The sequence below is a fragment of the Pygocentrus nattereri genome, chromosome 18 (genome assembly GCF_015220715.1).
Source record: "Pygocentrus nattereri isolate fPygNat1 chromosome 18, fPygNat1.pri, whole genome shotgun sequence".
NCBI lineage: Eukaryota > Metazoa > Chordata > Actinopteri > Characiformes > Serrasalmidae > Pygocentrus > Pygocentrus nattereri.
Window position 1 is genome coordinate 14,921,488 of NC_051228.1, and position 24,067 is coordinate 14,945,554.

General features: G+C 39.0%; 2 protein-coding genes across 3 annotated transcripts in view; one reads left to right on the forward strand and one right to left on the reverse strand.

Annotated features, from left to right (window-relative positions):
• The first annotated feature begins 3,341 nt into the window (after positions 1 to 3,341).
• LOC108425206 (BRCA1 associated protein) lies at positions 3,342 to 13,761 on the forward strand. The gene is made up of 12 exons (XM_017693699.2): positions 3,342 to 3,827; positions 4,564 to 4,725; positions 5,227 to 5,410; positions 6,455 to 6,644; positions 6,828 to 6,941; positions 8,345 to 8,493; positions 9,080 to 9,155; positions 9,250 to 9,388; positions 9,794 to 9,903; positions 10,001 to 10,090; positions 10,190 to 10,293; positions 10,868 to 13,761. Exons 1-12 carry the CDS (start codon positions 3,749 to 3,751, stop codon positions 11,235 to 11,237), a joined length of 1,767 nt encoding a protein of 588 aa, XP_017549188.1. The 5' UTR covers positions 3,342 to 3,748; the 3' UTR covers positions 11,238 to 13,761.
• A 1,822-nt stretch (positions 13,762 to 15,583) lies between these two features.
• Positions 15,584 to 24,067, reverse strand: part of naa25 (N-alpha-acetyltransferase 25, NatB auxiliary subunit) — a 24,824-nt gene continuing 16,340 nt past the window's right edge. For both annotated transcript variants that reach the window (XM_017693565.2, XM_037547607.1), the window contains exons 12-24: positions 23,382 to 23,589; positions 20,965 to 21,054; positions 20,592 to 20,772; positions 20,412 to 20,511; positions 20,175 to 20,326; positions 19,253 to 19,378; positions 18,839 to 19,082; positions 17,656 to 17,785; positions 17,478 to 17,543; positions 17,271 to 17,368; positions 16,917 to 17,027; positions 16,638 to 16,784; positions 15,584 to 15,841 (exon numbers count right to left, since the gene is read on the reverse strand). In XM_017693565.2, coding sequence (XP_017549054.2) covers positions 15,719 to 15,841; positions 16,638 to 16,784; positions 16,917 to 17,027; positions 17,271 to 17,368; positions 17,478 to 17,543; positions 17,656 to 17,785; positions 18,839 to 19,082; positions 19,253 to 19,378; positions 20,175 to 20,326; positions 20,412 to 20,511; positions 20,592 to 20,772; positions 20,965 to 21,054; positions 23,382 to 23,589 — 1,776 coding nt within the window. In that variant the 3' untranslated portion in view covers positions 15,584 to 15,718. The remainder of the gene's footprint in view (positions 15,842 to 16,637; positions 16,785 to 16,916; positions 17,028 to 17,270; positions 17,369 to 17,477; positions 17,544 to 17,655; positions 17,786 to 18,838; positions 19,083 to 19,252; positions 19,379 to 20,174; positions 20,327 to 20,411; positions 20,512 to 20,591; positions 20,773 to 20,964; positions 21,055 to 23,381; positions 23,590 to 24,067) is intronic.

Genomic DNA, 24,067 nt, shown 5'->3' on the forward strand with positions numbered 1-24,067 from the left:
TCAACAGTGTTTACCTGCTAAGTCAAACTCTTATGAACTTGAGGAAAACTTGTTTTACCATATTTTTAAGGGGAAAAAAGTTTTTAAAAATTATCCAGTTTATGTCTTACCCCAATTGTAGTCTTTTAGGTAAGGCATGTTTGGTGTGAAGTTTGCTTCTGTAGTTTTAAAATGGAGCCAAAGGGCTGACACAGTTAACAGATAATGGAAACTTCTACTTTGTCAATTAGCATGGTGCAAACTGGACGCCTATATCATCACAGGCTTACTTCATCACATGCTTACCTCAGACTGTGTCAAGTTATTACATAATCTCAAGCAGGTTCTTAGAACCGTTTGATCGTGTTTTAGGTTCTAGGATTCGACCTCAATACCAAAGCTGTGAACTTAGCCAGAAGCCCTCCGTCCTTCTAAGAGTCCAGCCGGCGGGGGAGGGGGACTCAAATGACCACAGAGACAGAGTTTTTTCCCCGTTTATTAATCAGAATAGCAGAGTTTATATACACACAAATGGCATGACAATCGCGTGATCATGCAACAAGACAATAGAGGGCGAGGATTGGATGAAATAGAGATTTAGGTGGACAAGGGCCCCCAAGGACGTTTATGACGTCCAGGATCATGGAGCCTAAACAACAGATAATGTTAGAACATTGCTAATCAGATATCATTGTCACTGTGGGTTACAACTAACCATATGAACGCACGAGCATAAGCTGAGGCCTTTGTATGACACAAGCCCTAAGGCCTTATGCGTACCATAGGCCTGAACCCCATAGGTCATGATATAGTCATGGACCCAGGATTGTGCATTGATCAGTATGCGCTGACATTAGGATCTAACAATTTACTTATTAGGTTTCTGACACTTTGACATACTGTTATTCACAAAACAAGTACAGTACAGACGAAAATCAGGCTTCAACACAGCTGCTACTAAGTCATAGAAGTAAGCTTTAAAAAGCAGTAGTAGTAGCTGTTGGGTATTTTACCACACTATTATTGAAATAAAAACAGAAATGTATGAAAAATACTCATTCACAATTTCTATGATATGACATACCCCAAAAAGTTCCTGCAGGACTACAGGACCAAGAGAATATAATTAAAGAATGAACACACACAACCTCACATGCAAAGGCTTTATTAAGTCATAAGTTTCAAGGAAGAAATCAGCAGACTGAGAGGGAGGGAAGTGGTGGGGCGAGAGCAACCGCAAGTGACTTCCCCATCTAACATACTTGGTCAAAGCAGTTAAAGCTTTCTGCAAATGATATGTAAAATAGACAGTCTACATATACAGTTGCTGATTCATCATTACAAATCAAAAACTACTATAATGCAGACTTGGACTGGTCCAGAAACTAAACTAAATATAGTGTCAATGATGAGTCAAGTGTCTGTCATGTGCATCTTGATTACATCAGCAAGTGTTGCACTCAGTCAGGACTAAAGCCACGAAGATCCTCAAATGGTAATCTTTCCAGCCAATTATACAATGGTGGAAAAACCCAGTTCCAATTCATGTACCATAGGTCAACATGTCTGGTAGGAAAGGTTAGAGATGGGCATAAACCACAAAGTCCTTATCTCATCTCACAGCGTCCTTCTCAAGGAATATGTCACAAACCTCACAGAGACAGAAAAGCCAAAGAGTATGACTAGGTATATTCTTAAGAAAAAATATTCCATATTAAAAAGTTTCTGATTTCATTACAGGAGATAATCTACATCCCCTCATGCCTTCAATTTTTGCCTACTCAAGCAGACATTATCAAACCTCAGACATTCACTCTCTAGCCACTTTATTAGAGACACTTTCCACTTTTTTTGTTGTGCAATTTGTGTTAGCCGTCATAAAGCCCTTAATAAATGCTCAGTTTCAGATCACAGACTTAATCTATGCTTTTGTTTGTACACTGTAGATGCCTTTAGTGTGCATTCATGCTCCAGCCTATTTGTACACCAGCAAAGCTACTGAATTGAATTTGTAATGTCAGTCACACGGTCATTCGGTCAAATGAGATGTTGATTTTCTAAATGAAAATAAGTAGACATACTCTACAGAGAACACACTGCACTCTGCACTCTGTTTTAATGTTTATTCACTGAATTTAAAATATTTAGAAGAAATAAGTTATAAAATGCAGCCTGTGTGAAAGATTTTTTACAACAAAATTAAACGCAGCAAATAAATGTGCACTAAAATATGTTCCCTAGTTTTTTCTTTTTACTATTATAAACATTAAAATTTACAATATTAAATTTTATAAAAACATTGCAGTCACATTGTATTTTATTGCTGCTGCTACATTAATACCAATATGTCATAGCATAACACATTGTGCTGAATAGCCAGTTGCTCTTCACTTTCAATGTAGCTCTTAATTTGGTTCATGATTATTATAAGTGAATTTCATTTCAGTGTTAGATCATTGATAACACATACAACTTTACAGTATATGGGCCTGGACAGTAGAACATCACTAATTTGTACACCTAAAAAACATTTACCAGCATCGTCTGGTCCATATCATGGAAAAACTGAACTCTTTTATAGTATAAGAGTTTGATGCAGTGCATAAACACTGCTGTCTGGTTCACACAGTCCATGTATGGCTGTGTCCAGCACAGGTCGCCCCTTTGTTACATGGAAAATAAATGGAACATGGAAAATTTTCAAGTCATTGTTTTTGTGATGTCATGAAAACCAACACATTTTCATAGATCTGCCTAGATTTCAGTTCTACCTATTCCCGAGCCACAACACAGGGCAGCCAATGAGAGCAGAGTTTATTTACATATATCAGTATTAAAAGCACAGTGACGAAAATAGCCCGTTCAGTTCTCAGGGATACAGTGCTAATGGGGAAAAATAATTATTGTTTAGAATGATTGTTTTTGGTCCCGTATGTGTCCTTTAACATGATAGTGCGTAAGTAAATCACGTTTAAGTATCGCTTAGTGAATTTGACATGATAATATTCATAGATCAAAGTAAGTTTCCAACCTGAAGTACAAACGGTGTTCTATGGGCACTGGAGTGCGCGATAGGGACGCGACTGCCTTCTCCTCGCCAGCTTCTTGTTGGAACTTTTCCGTTCCACCTTAAATAGTGCAGCAGTTAATAACATGCTGCATAATTTAAGATGGAACAGGAAAAAGCAAATAAGAACCGGACCTCATGTTTTATAAATCCCTCCTACACGAATGCTGAGAACGTATCTTAAGAACGAATTAAAAAGGCAATTTAAGCACGCGACTCACGTGAACCACAGGATGGACGAACTCTAATGTAAAGTAGTTGCAGCGAAAGCTTTTATTTTGAAAGAAGTAGCCGGTTCAACACGCGCCCCGGAAAAGACTGCAGACAGCTAATTCTTTACTTCTAAACGTCGATGCTAATTTAATTATTTAAAACATGCACAAAATGCCTAGTACTGAAGTAGCGTAGCTAGACATTAACATTTAATCTGTGTTTTTTGAAGTTAGTGCTAAAATTATTGTTTTTCTTTTAATTCCCTCAGTTCTGTGCCATCTGGCTAGCTAGCGTAGCTAACGTTAGCGTTGTTTTGTTTTTTTTCCTGCTCTTCGTGTCACGAGAAAGTCTACAGTTTAGCTATCAGTTTAATAAACGAGCTAAACTCTTTGTGGCCGAAGAAAGCGTACAGCTTTATTACCAGTTTAATATATGAACCAAGCGTTTCGTGTCGGGAGAAAATCTGCAGTGTAGTTACCAGCTTGACACATGAGTGTTTCACTTGTTGTGATCCGTTTGGAGCTCGCAGACCAATCTCTTATGCCGCAAGGCTTTCAGTACTGTGCTGGTAAGCTATGAAGCCGACCGTATAGATTTATATTGACAACGTGACTTTAATAACTAGCTAGATTGAGATGTCACATTCTCGAAGGTGTACATGAATCGTGCTAGGTTAACTAAATCACGTCATATGTGTATAAAATACGTAGCGTAATAACAGGATTGACAGGGTTGTTGTTTGCTCTAGCGTTACGTTAACCCTTTTAGCTGTCTGACTGAATTTATGCGAACTGAATTAAGTAGTGTACAGTGGCGCAGCATGCAAATGGGATTTATTTTAGTCCAAGTTTCTCAGAAGAAAATAAAGATAAAACAGACCTACAATACTGATCACCTCTCCTACTGCAGTAAGAAAGGTCTAACGTGTCGAATTTGGCTGACTAAATTGAACTGAACGGGATTCACTTGCTTTACATAAATTACTTGGTTGTACTGAACAGTGACACTGTACTGCATGTTCACCGAAATAGTCAAAGTATCTTTAATCTATTTTATCTAAATAAAATGAACATGAAACAGGCCAGCGTTTTCATTTGTGCTGTTTGTTATTGCAGAAATATTCGTTTTTCTAGAAAATCTTTAAATGCTGCTCTCCCAATTTGTCCCCTTTGTCACAAAAAAGAGCACACTTTTTGTTCTTACTGGTTACATGTGACCTGACGCATAAAACACCAGGAGATGGTGTTTGTATTTCACTAAAGTGATGAAACCAAACACTTCCTACTCTTTCTGCTTCCCTGCAGATGAGGAGATGTCAGAAGAGGAGATGAGAGTGAAAGCCTTGGGCTCTGCCAATATTGCACTGGCTGGCAAGACAGAGCTGGAGAAAGCAGCCGTCCTCCATCAACATATTGGAAGCAGGGCAATGTCTGACATGGTTATTGAGACTTTAACATCTAGTCCAGGTTAGAGCTGCATGTTGCCAAAGCAAATTTGGGATGTCTTTTCAGGGGATTTGTAGATATAGAAGGTTTTATATAAAAAGTTGTGGCCCAGTGAAGACATGTTTGGTGTCTACAGTTTTCTTCTTTAGTTTTGCACTAAAGGCTAGTGTATCTGAGATGTATTGGAAGCTGTTAGCACTGTGAACACTGAATGCCTAAATCCTGACAAACCACATAAGCAATTCTGTTTGACATTATAACTTTCCTTGGTTTGAGGCAAGCATGTGGTGATTTAGGTGTGCAATTTGCACTGTGGTAATAGCCTCGTAGTTTCAGTGCAAAAGAAGTAAGCGATGGACACCAAATGTACCATAACCAACCATTTGCTTTTGTGGTATAGAGAAAAACATCTGAATTAGTGTTTTCAGAAAACTGTCTATTTAATTGTTATGTTTTTTAGTTTTAAGTTTTATTATGTTGTGTTTTAAAAATAGTAGTCACCAAACTGACACCCCTTTGTAGATGCACCTGATGAGAAGGAAGCTGATCATCCCACTAATGTTGAGAGCAGCAGTTTGAAGGAGCAGACTGTTGGAGCTCCGGTTCCTGACTCACCCTCCAAACAGCTTCCAGACCAGATTTCCTTCTACAGTGGGAATCCATCAGTAGAGATTGTCCATGGCATCATGCACCTCTACAAAACAAAGTGAGAATTCTGTAAAGTAGGATGATTATTTCTATAATCAGCTAATCTAATGTTACTCACAGTTGACATCCTTCTTCCTGCCATTTTGTCTTGTTTTGCCCCAGTTATAGCACTATCATCATTTAAAGCTCTGTCTGTGGACACCACTGAGGAAAACATTTTATAGCCTTATGAAGCACATATTACATTCTTGCTTGTTTTTGCAAATTCTTTTGTTTGTTATGAATTTTTGCTTTTTTAATCATCCAAATGAGTCTTATTGGTGTCTCTCCACATGAACTGATGGTGCAGCAACATACAGTTGGCCAAAGAACGATTGGGCATTCAGTTGTCCAATTATACTTTCTTAAAATGACCTCTGACTATATATGCCAAAAGCTACAGGGAGATTCACTGGAAAGAGGCCCTGAATATTCTGTTGTACCTCCCGTTAGGATGAAGCAATCTGAACCAAAAAATACTCAATTACACGTATGTGTAATCGATTGCATTACATGTGATACTGGAAGTGAACTCAGTTTTCTTCCAGATACACGAAGGGGTATGGAGATATGTACCCAGAAGTTGCAAACAGAGGTTAAATATCATGACAGCATCACTCCGATGGGCATCCTGGCTTGAACGAAGCTCCATATATTGAGGAGTACGTTACATGTTGTTTCGTTCAGATTGCTTCATCCAAGTGAGAGATATTGCACAATATTCAAGCCCTCTTTTGAGTGAATCTCCCTGTATAATTTCTATGTGGTTCACTAAGTATAGATACAATTACTCTCAAATTAAAGCTGATGTTAGGCTCTTAAGCCTCAGATGTTTTGCTTCATTTAATATCCAGTGTGCTGTGTTACTGAGCCAAAATAACAGTAATTGTCACTTCACAATTACTTACAGATTGCACTGTACTTTATATATTGAAACACAGTCCATAGTTGTCATATCGTCAAAATAGAAAGCCTCAACAGTAAGCTCTTTGTTCCTGTATATGCTTGTTAGAAGGTGACTCACGCAAATGCGTTTTTCTCCCTTGTTTACATTGGACCACAGCAAAATGACATCCCTGACGGAGGATGTGAGGCGCAGTGCTATGCTTTGTGTGCTTACTGTCCCCACAACTATGACCAGCCATGACCTTATGAAGTTTGTGGCACCCTTCAATGACGTCATGGAGCACATGAAGATTATCCGGGATTCCACACCCAACCAGTACATGGTGCTTATCAAGTTCAGCACCCAGGTGAGCTTCCACCTGCTTGTGGAATTGTTGACATTTGCTAGTAATTCATCATTCTTTTTACACAAGGTAGGTTTTGAGCGTCACTGGCCTGTGTGTCCCTCCCTGTGGAACTATTTGTTGATGTTGATTTGCCTGGTTTGCCTGTTGCCACTTTTAAATTAAAAAGTATGTGTCTTTTTATAGGCTGATGCTGACAGTTTCTATACAGCCTGCAACGGCCGGCAGTTCAACTCCATCGAGGATGCTGTCTGCCAGTTAGTCTATGTGGAGAGGGCAGAAGTGATCAAGTCTGAAGAGGTCAGTGTCACCTTTGTCAATGGTCCTTGATGATGGTCCATTGATGTCATCCATGCTCAGGTGTCCTAGGACTTTATTCCGAACCAATCTGTCTTTGCTGAAAGGTCCAGACAGGCTCTTCCCGTTCTAGCTCCTTAGAGAAGAGAATTTAGTTGATTTTAAGCTTTTAACAAATAAAAAGTTAACATGTTCACTACAAGGAACAAACATACATTTGGCATTTTTCTGTTAATTGTAATGCTTTATTTGTTGAATTTAACATATTGAAAAATATATTGAGTATGCCATAACTTTGTTAGATACATTTTTTGTGTTTTACTTTTCCCCCAATATTCAACACATAAATCGCAAATGTGCATTAAAATGTGTGCGTGTAGAGCATGTTTTATTATTTTCACTCCCATTATGAGAAGAAAACAATTCAGCACTTTAAAATTCTGAAAGCAAAGACATGTGATAATCATATGTGCTGAGAAAAAGAATGTGACATTTTGAAAACTGATGAGGAAATGGACATTTCTAGCTCTGTTCTTCTATTGTGGAATTTCAAAATTTCTGAATAATGCAGTCACAAAGTCATTCGGAGTAATCTGATGTGAAATGCTGCGTTATAGAGAAACTCAAACTCAGATTTTCTTTACAGATATGTTGATGGGAACCAGGGGTTAGGATGTCTGCAAAATTTTATCTACTGTCCAGAATAAACAGTGAACCTACGCATGTCTTCTGAAGTTTTATGTAGTGCTGATAAAGGTAAAATAGTAGTCTAACAAAATATATTTTCTTTGGCTATTTTGACTTATAACACCCTTTAAGTACCTTCATGAGTGAAAAAAAATCTGAAAAAAAAAGCAGTGTCTCAGGCATCAGGCAATGTTCTCAGAATTATTTAATGTAATGGCTTTTTGTGATGTAACTTTTAAACACTTCAGACATCTGTTATCTATCAACACTGCTGTGAAAAATTCTATCTCTGTAATTTTCTGTAGAATGGAGCATTTCACATCAGAACATTCTGAATGACTTTTACATCTTAATTTAATTATGCTAATATTTTGAAAAAAGAAGAAATTACGCTTTAATACCCCTTAAGTAATAATCCTACTTTGTGAAAAGCCCCTGGTAAACCTTGATGAAAAGTGAAAAGTTTCATAGTGAACATGTACTTGCACTTAAACAGCTGTCAGCATTTTATTCCTGAGAGGCAATGTTGATGTCATTATCCAAAACATGTCTCTCCTTTAAGAATACTGGAAACAATTTGTGATTGTGAAGGATATCTTTGCTGTAAAATGCAGTTTTGAGTGCAGACCCCCAGCTTTGTCTGCACATATTTTTGTGGAGATTTAAGAGTGTGATACTGACTTGAGATCCTCCTTCAAACCTTTCATTTACTACTTCAGGGGGCCAGTTTACCAGTGATGGACTTGACTGAACTGCCCAAGTGTACCGTGTGTCTAGAGCGCATGGATGAGTCAGTGAACGGGGTACTTACCACCCTCTGCAACCACAGCTTTCACAGCCAGTGCTTGCTGCGCTGGGAGGATGCCTCGTAAGTAGGACTTCTACATGTTTGTCTAAATGCTTGCCTGTGCGGTGTCTGTGAAGCCAAACTTCACTTATGTCTCTTAAGAAATAAAAAAAAATTGCAATTTCTGTTAAGTTTCTGTTTATTACAGAACAGTATTGCACCATTGGTTTGCTGGAATTATATCCCACTCCCTCTTTTCTGAACTTTTCATTGAGCCAAGGTTCTACGTCTTTCATGTATTCCCTCCACCTCCCTCTGCATTCTCTATTGATGACGATGCACTGACGTATGCAACAGTGTTTACTGTTCTAACATCTGTTATTTGTTTAAACTCATCCCAGTTGACATTTTCCTCTTGATTCCTCGTTGCCTTGTCATAAAGGCCTGCTGGGTAGTTCTCCATTCTTCCTTGCTTTTTACAAACAATATTTTGCTTTTTGGCTATTGTGCCATTGTAGCAGATGACCTTTGACATATCAGGTGAGTGATGTGACAATGACATTTCCAAGGGGGCACAATAGAATTGCTAACTGCTAGTGTTTGGGAGAGTGTTTGTAGTGTTTTGTTGTGTATTTAAGAGTGCTTATGACCTGATCTTGCTCTTTAGGTGCCCTGTGTGCAGGTACTGCCAGACCCCTGAGCCAGTCGAGGAGAATAAGTGTTTTGAGTGTGGAGTGCAAGAGGTAAGGAGAGATTTGGATGCAATACTTGTTATAATGCTCCATAACTAGTTTGGTAGTTGGTGCATATGTAACACTTTCATTTCACCGTTTATAGAACCTGTGGATCTGTCTGATCTGTGGCCACATTGGCTGTGGCCGCTACGTTAGCCGCCACGCCTACAAGCATTTTGAAGAGACGCAGCACACCTACGCCATGCAGCTGACCAACCACCGTGTCTGGGACTACGCAGGAGGTATTTATACCTAGAGAACAGGGGTGTTCATCTGTAACCTCACAACAATTCAGTAGTAGTTGTTTTTTGAGAAATAATTAAACGCATCATGAAATGTCGATTTGATTCGATGCATCTATTTTAGAACGATTCAGAATGACTAAACCATACCCCATTTTATTGTTTTCAGATAGGGTCCCTTTTATTTTTAATACCATATCTTTATTATTGAATGTTATTATAATTGATTATGTCATCACCTTCAATGTGTCATAATATATTGATAGATTTTTACACCCCTACTGTATAAATAATAGATTTCAGTGCAGCATAACAGTAGACATTCCACATTAGCTGACTACTTAAATTCCTGTTTATTCACACGATCGAGATGTGAAAAGAGCCACTTCTTGCTTGTGCGAGCAGATAACTATGTGCATCGGCTGGTTGCCAGCAAGACGGACGGGAAAATGGTGCAGTACGAGTGTGAAGGCGACTCCTGCCAGGATGAGAAAATCGATGCACTACAGCTTGAGGTGTGCTTTTTGGGGATAGTTATAGTCTGCCATTCACAAAACTTGCTTTTAACATAAACTCTTATAATATAAAATGTATATAAACTCCCTTTTGCAGTATTCCTATTTGCTGACCAGTCAGCTGGAATCCCAGCGCATTTACTGGGAAAATAAAATTGTTCATCTAGAAAAAGAAACAGCCGAAGAGGTAAGAGAGTTGTTTTTAACCACTGGTGACAATGTTATAAACTGGTTTTACAATTGCTTAGATATATGTAAATGTTGAAATGTGTTGCTTTTGTTTCAGATCAGCAACATGAAAGCCAAGTTTAAGGAGACCATTGAGAAGTGTGACAATTTGGAGCTCAGACTGAACGAACTAACCAAAGAGAAGCAGTCCATGGAAAAGAAGTAAAATCTATATGATGTTTTCTATTATATTCTGCGTTATATTGACTAGTGTCTGGTTATTTGCCCTTTATCCAACAAAAAACAGCAAAGAATTAATGATTATTACACAAGGTACTGGTAGACTGGTGCTTGATTTCATGCACTGTAGATGATTCATCATTTGCACTCAAATCTGATGAAGATGAGGATGTTCTTTCCATTATTGTGATGTCAGCTCTTATTAGCATTCAACTTTTTCTAGTGTTAAACCACTTGTAGGCCAAAAAGAGTTTCAGTATGTGCTTTTAATGATAGTTTGAAGAGAAAACTGTTAAATGCTCATGAAAGTAAAACCTTCTCTTAATAACAAGGAATAGACTTTAGTAAACATGAAGCAAAATGTGGCAAATATGCACAAAGTATTAGCAAATAGCTGTGTTAATTTTATTGTACTTTCATGTTTATTTTGTTAGTTTTATGTAATTTCAAATACCTCTGCAGGTATGTTTTAATTGAAAAATGACATGGTGAAAATCAGGAAACGTTCAAAAAAGGGATATAGACTAGCTCTAATTTGCTTTCCATTTTCAAACAGATGCACACAACTGAACAGCAAGGTGGCCAAGCTGGGCCAGGAGCTGAGGGAGGAGCAGGAGATGAACCGCTGCCTGAGAGCCAATCAGCTGCAGCTCCAGACGCAGCTACAGGAGGAGGAGAGACGGGGCCGGGAGGCTGCCTCCCAAAAGGACGTTCAGATTGCCGAGCTGCAAGAGCAGCTGCGTGACATCATGTTCTACCTGGAGACGCAGCAGCAGATCAATCAGATGCCAGCTGACGCTCGCCAAGAGATCCAGGAGGGTCAGATCAACATCGCCTCAGCTCCTGCACCTCCACAGCCCGGACCCTCTGCTGCAGGCTCAAGCAAGCTGGGTGGCAGGAAGGGGCGTGCCAAGAGAGGGAAGTAGCCAATCAATGGAGTGGGCTTGCAAAAATGACAGACTTGGGGAAACTGCCTTGAAATTGGCTGACTTTTGGTCAACTTTTGTCAGCTCTCTCAGCTGCCCACATGTAGCAAGCTTGTGCCTCTAAATAAGAGGTTGAAAAAGATGCTGGCTGTACAAAGAGTAACATACATATAGCACTAATGAACCCTTCACATCAGTGTGAGTCACTTTCACAGTTTATCAGAAATATATTTTGGGCACTTGTGGCTCCAGTGAGGGTTCTGCTTAATCAAGTCTCTTGTGTGATATTTGAATGTAGTGTACAGCATTTATGTAAAAGCTGTTGTATGATTGAGTTCTTTCATGTGGCAAACAGCCCAGATTTGATCTTCTTTTTCTGTACAAAAACTTTGCACAGCAACACTATGAGCAAAACAGGGAGGTATTACCTGTGTCAGTTTGAGTGTAATTCTGAATACTCGTTTACTGTCTTTAGTGCCTAGAAAAGACATATTTTGTACTTTTCTGAAGCCAAATACGAAAGTATTAAATCTACTTAATCTGCTTTAAAAAGTCACCTTACCAAACTGTTGTTCTGACTTAGTTTAATGCACAGTGACTTACATTCTATACCTAAATAGCCTAAAACTGTCCCTCTGGCCACCTATTTAAAAACTATGTAGCAGGAGCCACACAAGTGCTGCTGAAGCGTATGTCCAGCCATTTTCCAGTACAGTACTCAGTAGCAGGAAAATGCTGCAATCCTTGAATTAAAGTTGAGATTGTTACACCAAACTGAAAGCAGTGGTCCAAAGTTCTACTCAAGTATGCATCTGTCAGATCAGTTTTTATCCAAAAGTTTTATTGCAACAATAACTGTTGTGAATGATGATGCATACCTTCCACTGTAATGTAACTTTACTCTATTAAAAAAAACAAAAAAAACACTGGACTGAAAGTGAACATCTCTTTCCAAACAGTGGATAACAAGTTGGCAAAATCAGGATTACTCAGTTAAAGCAAGGAACTTCAGAAAAACGAAGTAAATGGTTAACTGTTTCATTACACTACATCTTTACTTTTCCTGTAGTTGCAGTTGAAAAACATTCAGAATTTTCAGCCTAAAGTCCATCTGCTGCATCTAACACTAACAATGAAATGGGTGCTAAAGCAGGTTCCCTTGGGCTTCAACTATAAAGCTTTTAGAGCTTTTAAAAGTAAAGAGTGAAAATGGCCGTGGTAAACATTCTCCATGCTAACTCGCCTCTACTTCCTACACTATTATAGCCTCTAAAGCGAAATGTCCTGTGTTAAAGTCTAGAAACCTCCCTGCCTACTAATGGTGTAACATAAGCTTTTATTTTAAAGGCACGTGCTTCGGTGTGGATACTTTTAGGAACAAGCCAATAAACTCAGCACTCGGAATTCCTTCGGATTTCCCCAGTCTGCGCGTGCGCGAGAGCAAATGGCGGTACTAGATATAAGCAAGCAGGATTGAAATATTCTTTATCTTCCTGATGATGTAGGTTCATATTTTCAGGTAAAGCAGCGCGAGCTTTAAATAAAGCTGTGGCATTAAGTTTATGTCACGTCTTCTTCTGTGAGTTTATTGGCTGGTTGCAAAGCAGAAATCCGATTACTGTCTGGCTCCCGTAGACACGGAGTTTCCCATTATCTGATTACTCGAGTGCATGTAAATATGTTGATCGGGTTACTGACAAAATCTCATTTTCTGCAGTTGTCGGATTATTAAGAGCATGTAAACGAGAAATGATACAAAACTGAAACCAGAGAGGCCGAGGGCTGCAATACAGCACTAGGGAATACAAATTAACAAAAAATAACATGAAATAGCCATTTAGCTGTATAGCTAAAAATAGTCCAATGCCCTTTTTGTCCAAAAAGTGTTTCTCAGACACAATACATACATCGTTAGCACGTTTGCTAATCCCTTGCCTGGACAATTGTCTCTTGCACTTTTAACAATGCTTTTGAAAGATTCGCCCAACCAGTGCTACAGCCTAGTACCATCTCTGCTGGTCAGAACCTCGTCTGGACCAAACTTTCCTGCATAAATGAACATTTTATGTTCGCGACGACTCTATTCTACGAATCTATTAGCGTCACATCGCAACATTTCACCGGAGGAGTTTTATGCATTGTCATTAATCACACCCTTCGTCAATGCATGTCCACAACTTATCTTCAATATTCCCAAAAAACTAATTATTAGAAAACTAGATTAACTTGCATGACCTAAACCAGAACGTCATCTCTACAACTGTGGCTTCTAGAGGGTTCCTGCTTTGCACAGCAAGAATATGAATTACACACGCACACACACTTAATGGAAAATCCAAAATGAAGGTGGAATTTGGTCATTTAATTCCATCAAAGGCCTGAACAATTACACTTTAATACAGCTTTGAATTATACCATTGCGATTAAGATTATTTATTACAATATTAAACATAATGGCAAATCAACTGAACACTTCCTTTTTTGGTACATTTACATTTTATTAAAAAAAAAACATCCTTTCACATTCCAGTGTTTTTATGTTATTTTCAATTTTCCTAACAAATGGGGGGAAAAAAGAGAGATGACGGATTGTCAACCACTTTGCACATCTCAAAAGGAGCTCTCTTCAGTCCAGGAACATCACTACAATCCAGGGCCAGTTCGGTCCAGAGAGCTCTGAGGGTCGAACATCAGAACAATTGTTTGTTCACACAAGCAATTCTCTCTCCCCTCTCATCAGGTTGAAATAAAAGAAATAAAAAAAGATGGAAAAAAAAAAGAAACAAAGATCTGACCCCTCTACCCAAACACAAATCCAAGCAGAGCAAAGCTGTAGACCGCAGCACACATCTCCCCACCTATAAATATGAAATTCCTACTTTTAAGCCTAACAAAATATGTAAACAGTTGCATCTGCCGTTGCACTCCCCTTATTAAACATGAAAAAAGTCTTAAGAACCAAAAACAGAAAAAAAAGTCTACTTAAGCTGCTTGCGTATTTTAGTTATGCTAATTAGTTTTTATTTTTGGTATATCTTTATTTTAAAAAAAAAAAAAAAAAAAAAAAAAGTTTCCTCACAATTTTTAGGGACCTCAGTGCAATTTACATTTTTATTCTCCAAAACAGTATAAACAGTAAACATAACGTCTTTTAAAAAAGTGTTTGTCCCCCTTTTAACAACTGAAATTGATTATGCAATTCAATAAGTTGGCCCCAGCAGAGTAGAACAGGGGCCATTCCTTTAACCAAGCAAACCTATAAGCATCAAAATCAAAGCAAGATCACCATCTCAGTAAAATTGAAGGTGTCTCACATAACTGAGAACAGCCCCATACTTGCAGCGGTCAGTGCTACTTTGTGTAGACCGTTCCTTCAGTTGGCAAAACAAACCATAGGCAGGAAAGCTACATCTTGCAATACAGATGGACTCTTGTTGAAACAAGTATTCTGTAAGGTCCATTAAATCAGTGCCCTACATAAGCTCACTGTGTAGCGACAGAACAATGCTAAAGTGGAAAATAACTTCTAATTTACTAAAGCAACATTCACTTTCTCTTGCCCAAAGACCGCTGTTAATGCAGTTTGAAGCATATGCAAGTCGATACATTGCACAGACTCTTCCACCACACGCTACAACGGCATTACTCTGGATGAGGACTCAAAAAAAGAGCTGTGCAGCTTCACGGCTGCTCAAGAAGCAGCACCAAGCCACTCATTTGCACTGAACAGCTACATTAGTGCCTTGTGAAGTTCTCACCAAAGGACTTTTGACGTATGAGGCTTGGCAAGAAAAAGCTGTGATGAGTAGCGCTGCACAGAAATGGGCAATGCTCTGAAGTGTGGGAGCAGCAGTGTTGTTTCATTGGGAGCAACTCAGACGGACAGTGGGGTAGAGGGGCATCTACAGCTAGGTAGTAAATAGTGAGACAACGACATTAGACAGTGACAAAAAGGACAAAGCAATTCACTTTAATTCTGGCAAGGAGTTCGGGTGGATATTCTCAGATCTTCACACTATGTACAATAATTTATAGAGTAGTTCTTCTAAAATTGCTTATTTGTTTGTCTGTCTATCTAGTTCACGAGGAATATGAGGAACATCTGTATTCACTTGATCGGTGGCTCAGAGCACCGTAGATGGTTGTGCTGAAGCAGTTGTGAGTTTTGTGCGTGCCAGTGTGCAGATGGGGGGTGACGCTAGATATGAAAGAGAGAGCAAAGGGAGGGGAAGAGAGAGAGAGAGGGAGAGAGAGAGAGAGAGAGAGAGAGAGAGGGAGAGGGAGAGAGAGAGAGAGAGAGAGAGAGAGAGAGAGAGAGAGAGAGAGAGAGAGAGAGAGAGAGAGAGAGAGAGAGAGAGAGAGAGAGAGAGAGAGAGAGAGAGAGAGAGAGAGAGAGAGAGAGAGAGAGAGAGATATGTGTGATGGCGTAATGAACTGAGGACTGTGCGAGTTCTTGGGTGTGCTGGTCTGAGAGTGATCGTTCAAATCTTCAGGGACTTTAATGTGTCGACTCTTTTCCTCAGCAGATCCCCAATCTCCTGCAGTGACCGCAGGTAGCTGCTCTGCACTTTGTCCATTACAGTCTTTGTGAAGGCTCCCTCCTCCTGGACAAACATAAATGCCAAAATACCGATCATATTCACAAATGCACATCTGACCATTCTTGTCAGAAAATCATATTTCTTGAAATGGCAGAACTCAACTCAGGCTGACAGAATTCAAAACTCAAATAAATTGAATATGAAACCGTATTTTTCCAAGAGTCTCCCCTTTATCTTTTGTGGAAACCAGGGTCAATGATCAACATTAGGTATGTGGGTACAGCCTAACCGAGTAATGTAGGCCAGGAGGAGTAAAGCATCAGTCTGGCAGTGCGAAAGTCTTAGGCACCCAAGACACATTTTCAGAATCTATTTATTTGTGTAGTATATGTTTATTTGCTAAGTGTTAATATTTGAATAAACAAAATGTATAGAATATTAATTAATAACACATACATATACAGTGATTTTATGGATGTTAGTGTCTTTGTTTAAACATTTTCAAACCTCTCCTCGAGGAAGCCCAGTATTACAGTTTTATATGTAGTTAAAAAGCAACTCCTGGTTTGACCAATCAGTGCTCCATTAAATTGAGCTCATGATGTAATTGATGATATTAACAAGCCTCTGTGGTGGCTGTGAAGGTTTAAAGGAAAAATACGGATCCAATAAATTCTTGTTACTTTATATATTTGTTTATTTGAATTTTGAATATGACTATTCTAATGTATATTGTGATAAACTCACTGCTGCAGTAAATTGCTTAAATGTTTAATGTTTAACACAGGAAAGACATTTTTCATCAACAAATCATTTTATGCAATTGGGACAACTCAGGCAAGATAAACAGCTTACTGACCTCAGTCTGGGACAGTCCCTCCAGAGAAAGGGATTCCATCTTCAAGGCTGTGAGGTGGCTCTCCTGGCCCTTAATGTGCTCTAGGGCTTGGCTGAGAAGACTCTGCAGGCTGCTTGTGAACTCCTGGAACCCAGAGAGCACCACTGGCTGCAGACAGACAAAAAGGAAGAGTAAGACAAGTTCAAGCAATCTTTTTTTTAAAAATGGGATCCAATAATGAAACAGCTGGACGTGATAAAAAAATAAAACGATAAAAGCTAAAGAGAAACATGAGCTTACTGTTACTGCAGTAGCATCCTTTTTCTTTTTCTTCTTCTTTTGTAAGCTAGACTTAAGTGGTCGGAGCGTGCTGCCACAGTAATTGGACACCCAGAGGACAACACAAATTGTCTGGTACAAAACATTAAAAGGCCTTGTTAGTGATATTAAAATGTGTAACTAATATTTAAAATGGTACATTTATGAATGCTGTTATTTTAAAGCTAAAGTTTAGTCTGGTGGGAGCAAAAATGTGGACCATCTGGTTCTACTCCAACCCAACATGTAACACATGGGGATATAGCAAAACTGTGGTGCTCCCTGAAGATCAGCTTGACTGCTGGTTTAGAGAACATAGTGAGAAAAATGACTTACCTCTACAAAGTAGACTAAATTTTCTAATAGGGAAGGCTGGGCCTTACATCGACCGTCTTTCACTTCCAACAAGTCACCTTTACATTTATTCAGCGTATCTAGTGTAGGAGGAAGGCAGGATTTCATTCAATACACCTTATGAGTCATGTGTGTAAATGCAACAATTTACTGACTGTTATTAGAATCAGACGAATAAAACCCACCCACCTTGAAGTTGTACTGTTAGCGATTTGAAAAGGTTTGAAATTTGGGCTTGAAGCTCTGCTGACTGATCTAAAACAAAGAAAAATCTGCATATTAGACAAACAAGACTGGAACTGGCACAGCTGCCCCAAAGCAAACCATATGCTTCAGTAAATGAGTTATTATAGTTGTAACGGCATACCCAGCCCAGCAGCCTCCAACTCCTGGAGGTGGATGGGGAGCTGCAGGGCAGAAAGCTGGCACTGACAGCTGCCACTGGCCAGAGCCTGAGCCAGTCGTGTAGATGGGGGCCCCAAAATTGGGTACTGGTGCTGTAGGAGGAATGCACACACATCTCCATCTTCAGATAAAGTACTTTATTTCTTATTTAATCTATTTTTGATAACACATATTTAAAACGCAAATGTACCATTTTTCAAGACCGATGTCATCCACCCACCTATATATGTGGGCCTGATCAAATGGACAGTGAGTATAGATACAAGGAGGTATACTTACACATGTTCGGTACACACACACACACACACACACACACACACACACACACACTTCATTCATTAAATACAACTAATTTTAACTACACTCAGTCTTTTTTTTATAAGGTATACTTACCATACAAAAGCACTTTGTAGTTCTACAATTACAGACTGAAGTCCATCTGTTTCTCTGCATACCCTTTCCCCCTGTTCTTCAATGATCAGGACACCCACAGGGCCACCACAGAGCAGGCATCTTTTGAGTGGTGGATCATTCTCAGCACTTCAGTGACACTGTATTGCACTGGAATGAGTGGATCAGACAACAGTGCTGCTGGAGTTTTTAAACATTATCATCACTGCTGGATTGAAAATATCAAACAAAACCTATCAAACAAAAACATCAAGCCAACAGTGTCAAATGACTAGTGCAGGAGGGACTAGATGATAAACACAAACTGTTCACCAACAGAGACCGTTTTTGATTTTTTTTTGTGATTCTACAGCGTGGACCAAGACCGTAGGTGTGTCGAATACAGTGGACAGTGAGTGGAGACAAGGTTTAAAATCTTCAGCAGTGCTGCTGTTTGATCCCTTTATACTTGCGCAATACACGTGCAGCACATCACCACCACATCAGTGCTGAAAATGATTCACCACCCAAATATCAGCTCTGTGGGGCCTGAACAATGAACAACAGAGTGAAAGGAGGCTAACAAACTTTGCAGAGAAAAAGATGCACTACAGTCTGTAATTGTAGAACTAAAAAGTGCACCTATATGGTAAGCAGACCATATAGTCAGAACACAGGAAAAACATACATAAAATGAATTGTAACTTACTAGTTTTATCAAATGGTTAGCATGACGTTCCTCCACAACTGCTCACCTGAGAATGCCTTTCAGTAAACTGTGCTGCCTGGCTAAGAGTGCTCTCCATCTGGGAGAGCAGAGGCTGGAGGGTTGAGGGTTTTGCTGCCACGCCATTCTCTGTGGTCTTCTCAGAGTTACGCACAGACGGCGGGTGACAGAGTCCAGAGAGACAGCCCACCAGCCTCAGCGTTACAGAGCGGATCTTCAGCCACAAAGCCTCCTCTTCTACAGAGCGCTGTCTATGCTCCTCATTCAGTTGCCTGCAAAGAGAACAGAGATATATACTACATATATAATACTCCATGTAGCCCCTGAAAAATTCTAACCTTTTGTGCACTCAGTTTCATACTGTATAAAGATGATGACAAGGGGTGATCAGTGATGTTTATTGCAGTTAGTATGAAAGTATGAAGAGATTTTAATGCAGTACCGGTCTTTTGGGTTCCAGCTGACAAAGACAGTGAGATCACGGTTGTCCCTTATGTTGTCCCATGGGATGTCGTCTTCTTCAGGACAAAGAGACATAGACTTTACACTTTCCTCTAAGGTAGATGATCTGAACATACAAGACATACAGATCAGTTCTTGTATTTTTTTTTCCATGCTCTGCAACTAGTCAGTGGGTAGGGGCATTTAAGGACCTTCAGTGTGAAGTTCCAGGATCGTAACTAGGAATGTCTTAATGTAGAGTCTTTTACTATTAAATATCAGTCTTTAGGGCACACAAACACATTTTCTAATTCACTTATCCTTCTGCATATTTTTTAGCGATATGATCCAATTGTCACTTACAGAATAATGTGACACTCTAAACACCCAAGTTTTATTTTTTGCCTATGTTTTTGAAATTATATTTTATGGTGTGTTTAATACTGGATTATGATCAAGTTAGACTGATAAGAAGAACTGGTTGGCAGTTACTTCTGTGCATACTTCTGGTGAGATGCTGCTCATTTTAAAAATAAAAACAAAATTTTGTGTACAGACAGTTTAATAATGTTTCAATAAAAGGTGACTCAAAGGCAACTGAATCACTGGCATGCAGTCAGCCTGGTGTGTCAGGGTGCTAAAACAGTTCAGACATTCCACAAGGCATACATTTTAATCACTTCTTAACTTCCATGCTTTATGCTGCCACAGCTGTGGAAAATATCTATGTCAGAACCCAAAAAAATCAAAGGCTCAGGAGTGCACTGGGCTTAATATAGCTAATCTCAGATCCATTAATATATGTCTGGATCAAATAAGGAAATCCCTAATACCACAACAGCAAAATTTCTATTCAAGACAAGAGTATGCAAGTTGAAATGCTAAAGAGATTTAAACAGGTTTCTTGAGACAAAGAAACTCACATGTCTGCTTCCAGGTAAAGGTCCAGCAACATCCTCTCAGTGCGCACCTGTGCAAAGTGCAACGAGTTGTTCAGGCGATTCCTAAAGGCAATGAACTCTGGGATCTTCTCAAATGCACCGTACTTGTATGCCTGAATGATATATTCTGAGGTCTGCAATTGGAGCAAGAGAGCCACGTTTGAGAAAACAAGAAGTGACAGCAGGATATAAACACTGTCTCAGGAAAACATGACTTACATCTTTCTGGTTTGAATGAAAAAACCTGAGAGAGAAGTTACACGACTGGGAAGCAGCAGCAAACTGGCCCAAAGACTCTGCATAGCGAGTCAGTAAGTATCTGCAAATAGACATTGTCTATGAAACAACTGGCTGAAGCAATTTTAGTTGTAATCAGCAGGGAATGAGTAGGACACTTACCCTATGGTATCATGCTGGACATGTTTGGCATCCAGGCTAGAGTAGAGGTCCACCACGGGCTCGAAGGCGCCCAGACGGCAGAAGAGTAGCAGGAGGAGCAACTTGAACTGGGCGTTGGAGGGGCTGTGGGACAAGCCTTCCTCTAGCAGTCCTAAACATTGCCACAACATCTGCTCATTACCTGTTGATACAACAAGACAGAAAATGAGCAAAAACAAACCAATGTTTTCTACAGAATAGGATTTTAATCCAGCGGAACAGTGTATATATTATATATATATATATATATATATATATATATATATATATATATATATATATATATATATATATATATATATATATATATATAAAGACACAAAGCAAAGCGTACCAGTCTCCATCCACAGGTCTACATAGACATGAGCAGCCATGAGGCAGTACATATCCGAGAACTGCAGCTCTGTCTTTAGACAGTTCTTCCCTATGTATGGGAAAGGTGAAAAAAAAGAAAGGTTATTTAAAGCAAGTAATGCTCCTTTGTCAACTGAAATTGTAAAACGTTCATCCGTGTTTATTCTTAACAGCTCCCAGATAAAACTACCTTATATACAACAAGAAACCAGAAAACAAGACTAAGTAACCTTAGTTTAGATGGACCATGAATGCACTCTAACCCTGACTCTAAATTTCTACACTTTACCAATAATTCTCCCCAGTAAACCTTGCGACTGCCATTGTGGGAGTACATAAACGGTAAGGTGACTTGTTTGGGTAGAATTTCAGATTGGCTGGCTTAACTGGTACTGTACTTTTTCCTGTGTCAAATTCAATGTTCAAATTCAGATTTCGCAAATCCCACTCTTATGTATACAAAGTAGGTTTAACTTGTGATACAACTAAGTGAAAAGTAATTGGACATGAGATTCTAATTACATGTTCAAATTGATATTGCAAGGAGTTTGATTGTAGAATGATGGTTTTATCCCATTTTTCAATTTACAATGGATTTTACAAAGTAATCAAATTTACACATTTTCAACAAAAAAAATTAACTGTGTGTAAATGTACTTACATTTATTTAATGTTAATGAAAATTACTTTAATCATAATGAACCAGAAAAAGTGTTTAATTCTGACCAATGTGAAATGAAATCGTACATGCTAAAATACGAAAATAAACTTTGTTAAAACTTAAAAGCTATTCACTATTTTTTCCAGCACTTCTCTTAAAACTCTCAAAACTCTGTTTTGCAGATGTTTTTTTCCTTAAATTTTGGGAGCCAAATAAAGATTCATTTGTAAACTCTTTAATCTGCATTACTTCATACATCATATTACATTCAGCGTGGTTTAAAAAAAAAAAAAAAGTCAGCAAATCACTGCCACAGTGACATTTTACCGCACTGTACATTTTGATTTACACAACTGTTGTCACTGAGTGGCTGCTGAAAGTCAGGAAAATGTGGACCAATATTTTCAGGCTTTCAGATAGGGACACTAAAAAGGCTCTGTGTAGAAAAGTTGAAACAGTCTTTGGAAGGCTCCGAGTCTACACATGGTGGTTTCAGTAAAATCCATAATATTCCATGAAAAATTAAACTTGGGGAAACTGAAGTGTGGCACCAGCTAGTTAGTTATCTGTAAATGTTTACCACAAAATAAAGCTGGCTGGTGAGTTAATCAGAGAAAAATAATAAAATAATTTATTCAGTATCCATAATAAAGTGTGATAGCATGGTGGTCTCTATGGCAGCAAGTGATTTATTGCTGTTCAGTTTTTAAACATTGTAGTGCATCAGGTCAAACCTAATCTCCTCTAATCATGAGGATTAGACACATATCTGCACTATTTTTTTTTTTATTTGATAGTATGAGTACATGTTTTTAGTACTCACTGATATTCAGTCTAATACCACAGCCATTACATCATTAGAACCTGACTGATTTCTGGTGGTATTAGATAATTATGCTACATAAGTTACCCTGGATCGAGCAGTGCTGCAGCAGAAAAATGTGTTAAATGTCAGAAAAGCTCTTTTATACCAAAAAGTACACTTAGTTTTGATGCTCCTCATCTTTCTCTTTTAACAGCAGGCTTTATAGCAAAGCGACAGCAGGAATCACATCTGAGGCTAATTCATCTGAGGAGCTCACCTGTGGAGTTTTTTTGTTTGGCTGGTTGAGCTGTACATACACCAGACATACACTATGCCATTTTAGCAATTCTATTCTTAGAAATCTTTGGTGACTCACACTGTACGTTTGCATAGACCATCATGTACGGATGAAACGTGATTTACATATTCACACTATATGAAAATGGTCAGTCCATGCTATGTTGAAAGCACCCCTTAGAGACACCTTTGTCTATGAACAACTTCCAATAAAACTGTCATTCAAAAAGAATGCCCTTAGCAGAAACACTGGGAAACTGATCCAACAGCACTGCTAACACTGAGCACTGAAGTTCACCCAGGTGGGGATGCACACAATAGAACAATAGAGTCTTTATACAGCCTATTCTACAAAGACAGGTTAAAAAAAAAAGTGTTTAAAGAGTTTATACCTCTCAGTTCTACTCAGTCCATCAGAGTAAAGTCTTGGGGAAGTGGTTGTGCATGCGTGTTCAAAAATAGGCCTGGTGTAAATTAGTATGGCAGCAACACTTGGTTTATGTCACATAGTGTCAGCTGGTATCAGAATGTTAGTGTCTGAATTTTTATGAATATATGAGCACTGTACTGGAACGATACCGGATACCAGTATCGGCATCAATGCATTCCTAATCTCCCTTATGCAGAGGCTTACCGAATTGTAAACCGTGGTGATAGTGGATCTTGAGTTCCCGGATGAGGGCCAGTTTGCCATCAGTGTCCAGCGCATGCTGAAGTCCCAGGCAGCGGCCGAGCTGGGCCACACACAGGTGTCTCTGGAGCGCGCGAGTATCTCCTGGCAGGGCCACGTCATCCTCACCTGCTTCCCCAAGAGGCACTGCCTCCGTTAGCCTGTTAATGAACTGAGTTGCACAGAGTGGAATTAGAAAAGCAATTCCAGAGGGACTCGTTTACTGCTTCGACGAAGCCAACCAGCTCTAAGGGACCTTACAGAGTTGCAAATTTTATACCTGTTTATTGGTTATGTTTGACAGCTAAACAATAGTGTATAATAGCATATAGGAACCAAAGGTAATGTAAAGAGGCACCCCAGCCTAATAATAGTATTTAAAGTTTTATGTTATCCAGTATTCTGCAGCACAGTACTGCACCCCAGTACTGCACTGCTCAGCCTCATCAATCTAACAGCATTTACCTAGCATTCATAAGTTCAGCACACAACCCTTGGGAATGCCTACAGCACAAAACAAATCCTGATTGCAAGCCACTAATCTAGAGGTTACTAAATACATCTGTGATAAGAGCTTTCTTAAGTGACAACACAAACCTCAAATATTGATCAAAATGTTTTTTCATTATTAAAAGGCTAATCCTGTTGAC

Excerpts from the sequence above, each read along its gene's own strand:
- LOC108425206 (XM_017693699.2), top strand. The coding sequence starts at position 3,749 with ATGAGTGTTTCACTTGTTGTGATCCGTTTGGAGCTCGCAGACCAATCT. Across the intron at positions 6,645-6,827 it reads TTATCAAGTTCAGCACCCAG|GCTGATGCTGACAGTTTCTA; the intron begins GTGAGCTTCCAC and ends GTCTTTTTATAG. Across the intron at positions 9,156-9,249 it reads TTGAGTGTGGAGTGCAAGAG|AACCTGTGGATCTGTCTGAT; the intron begins GTAAGGAGAGAT and ends CACCGTTTATAG.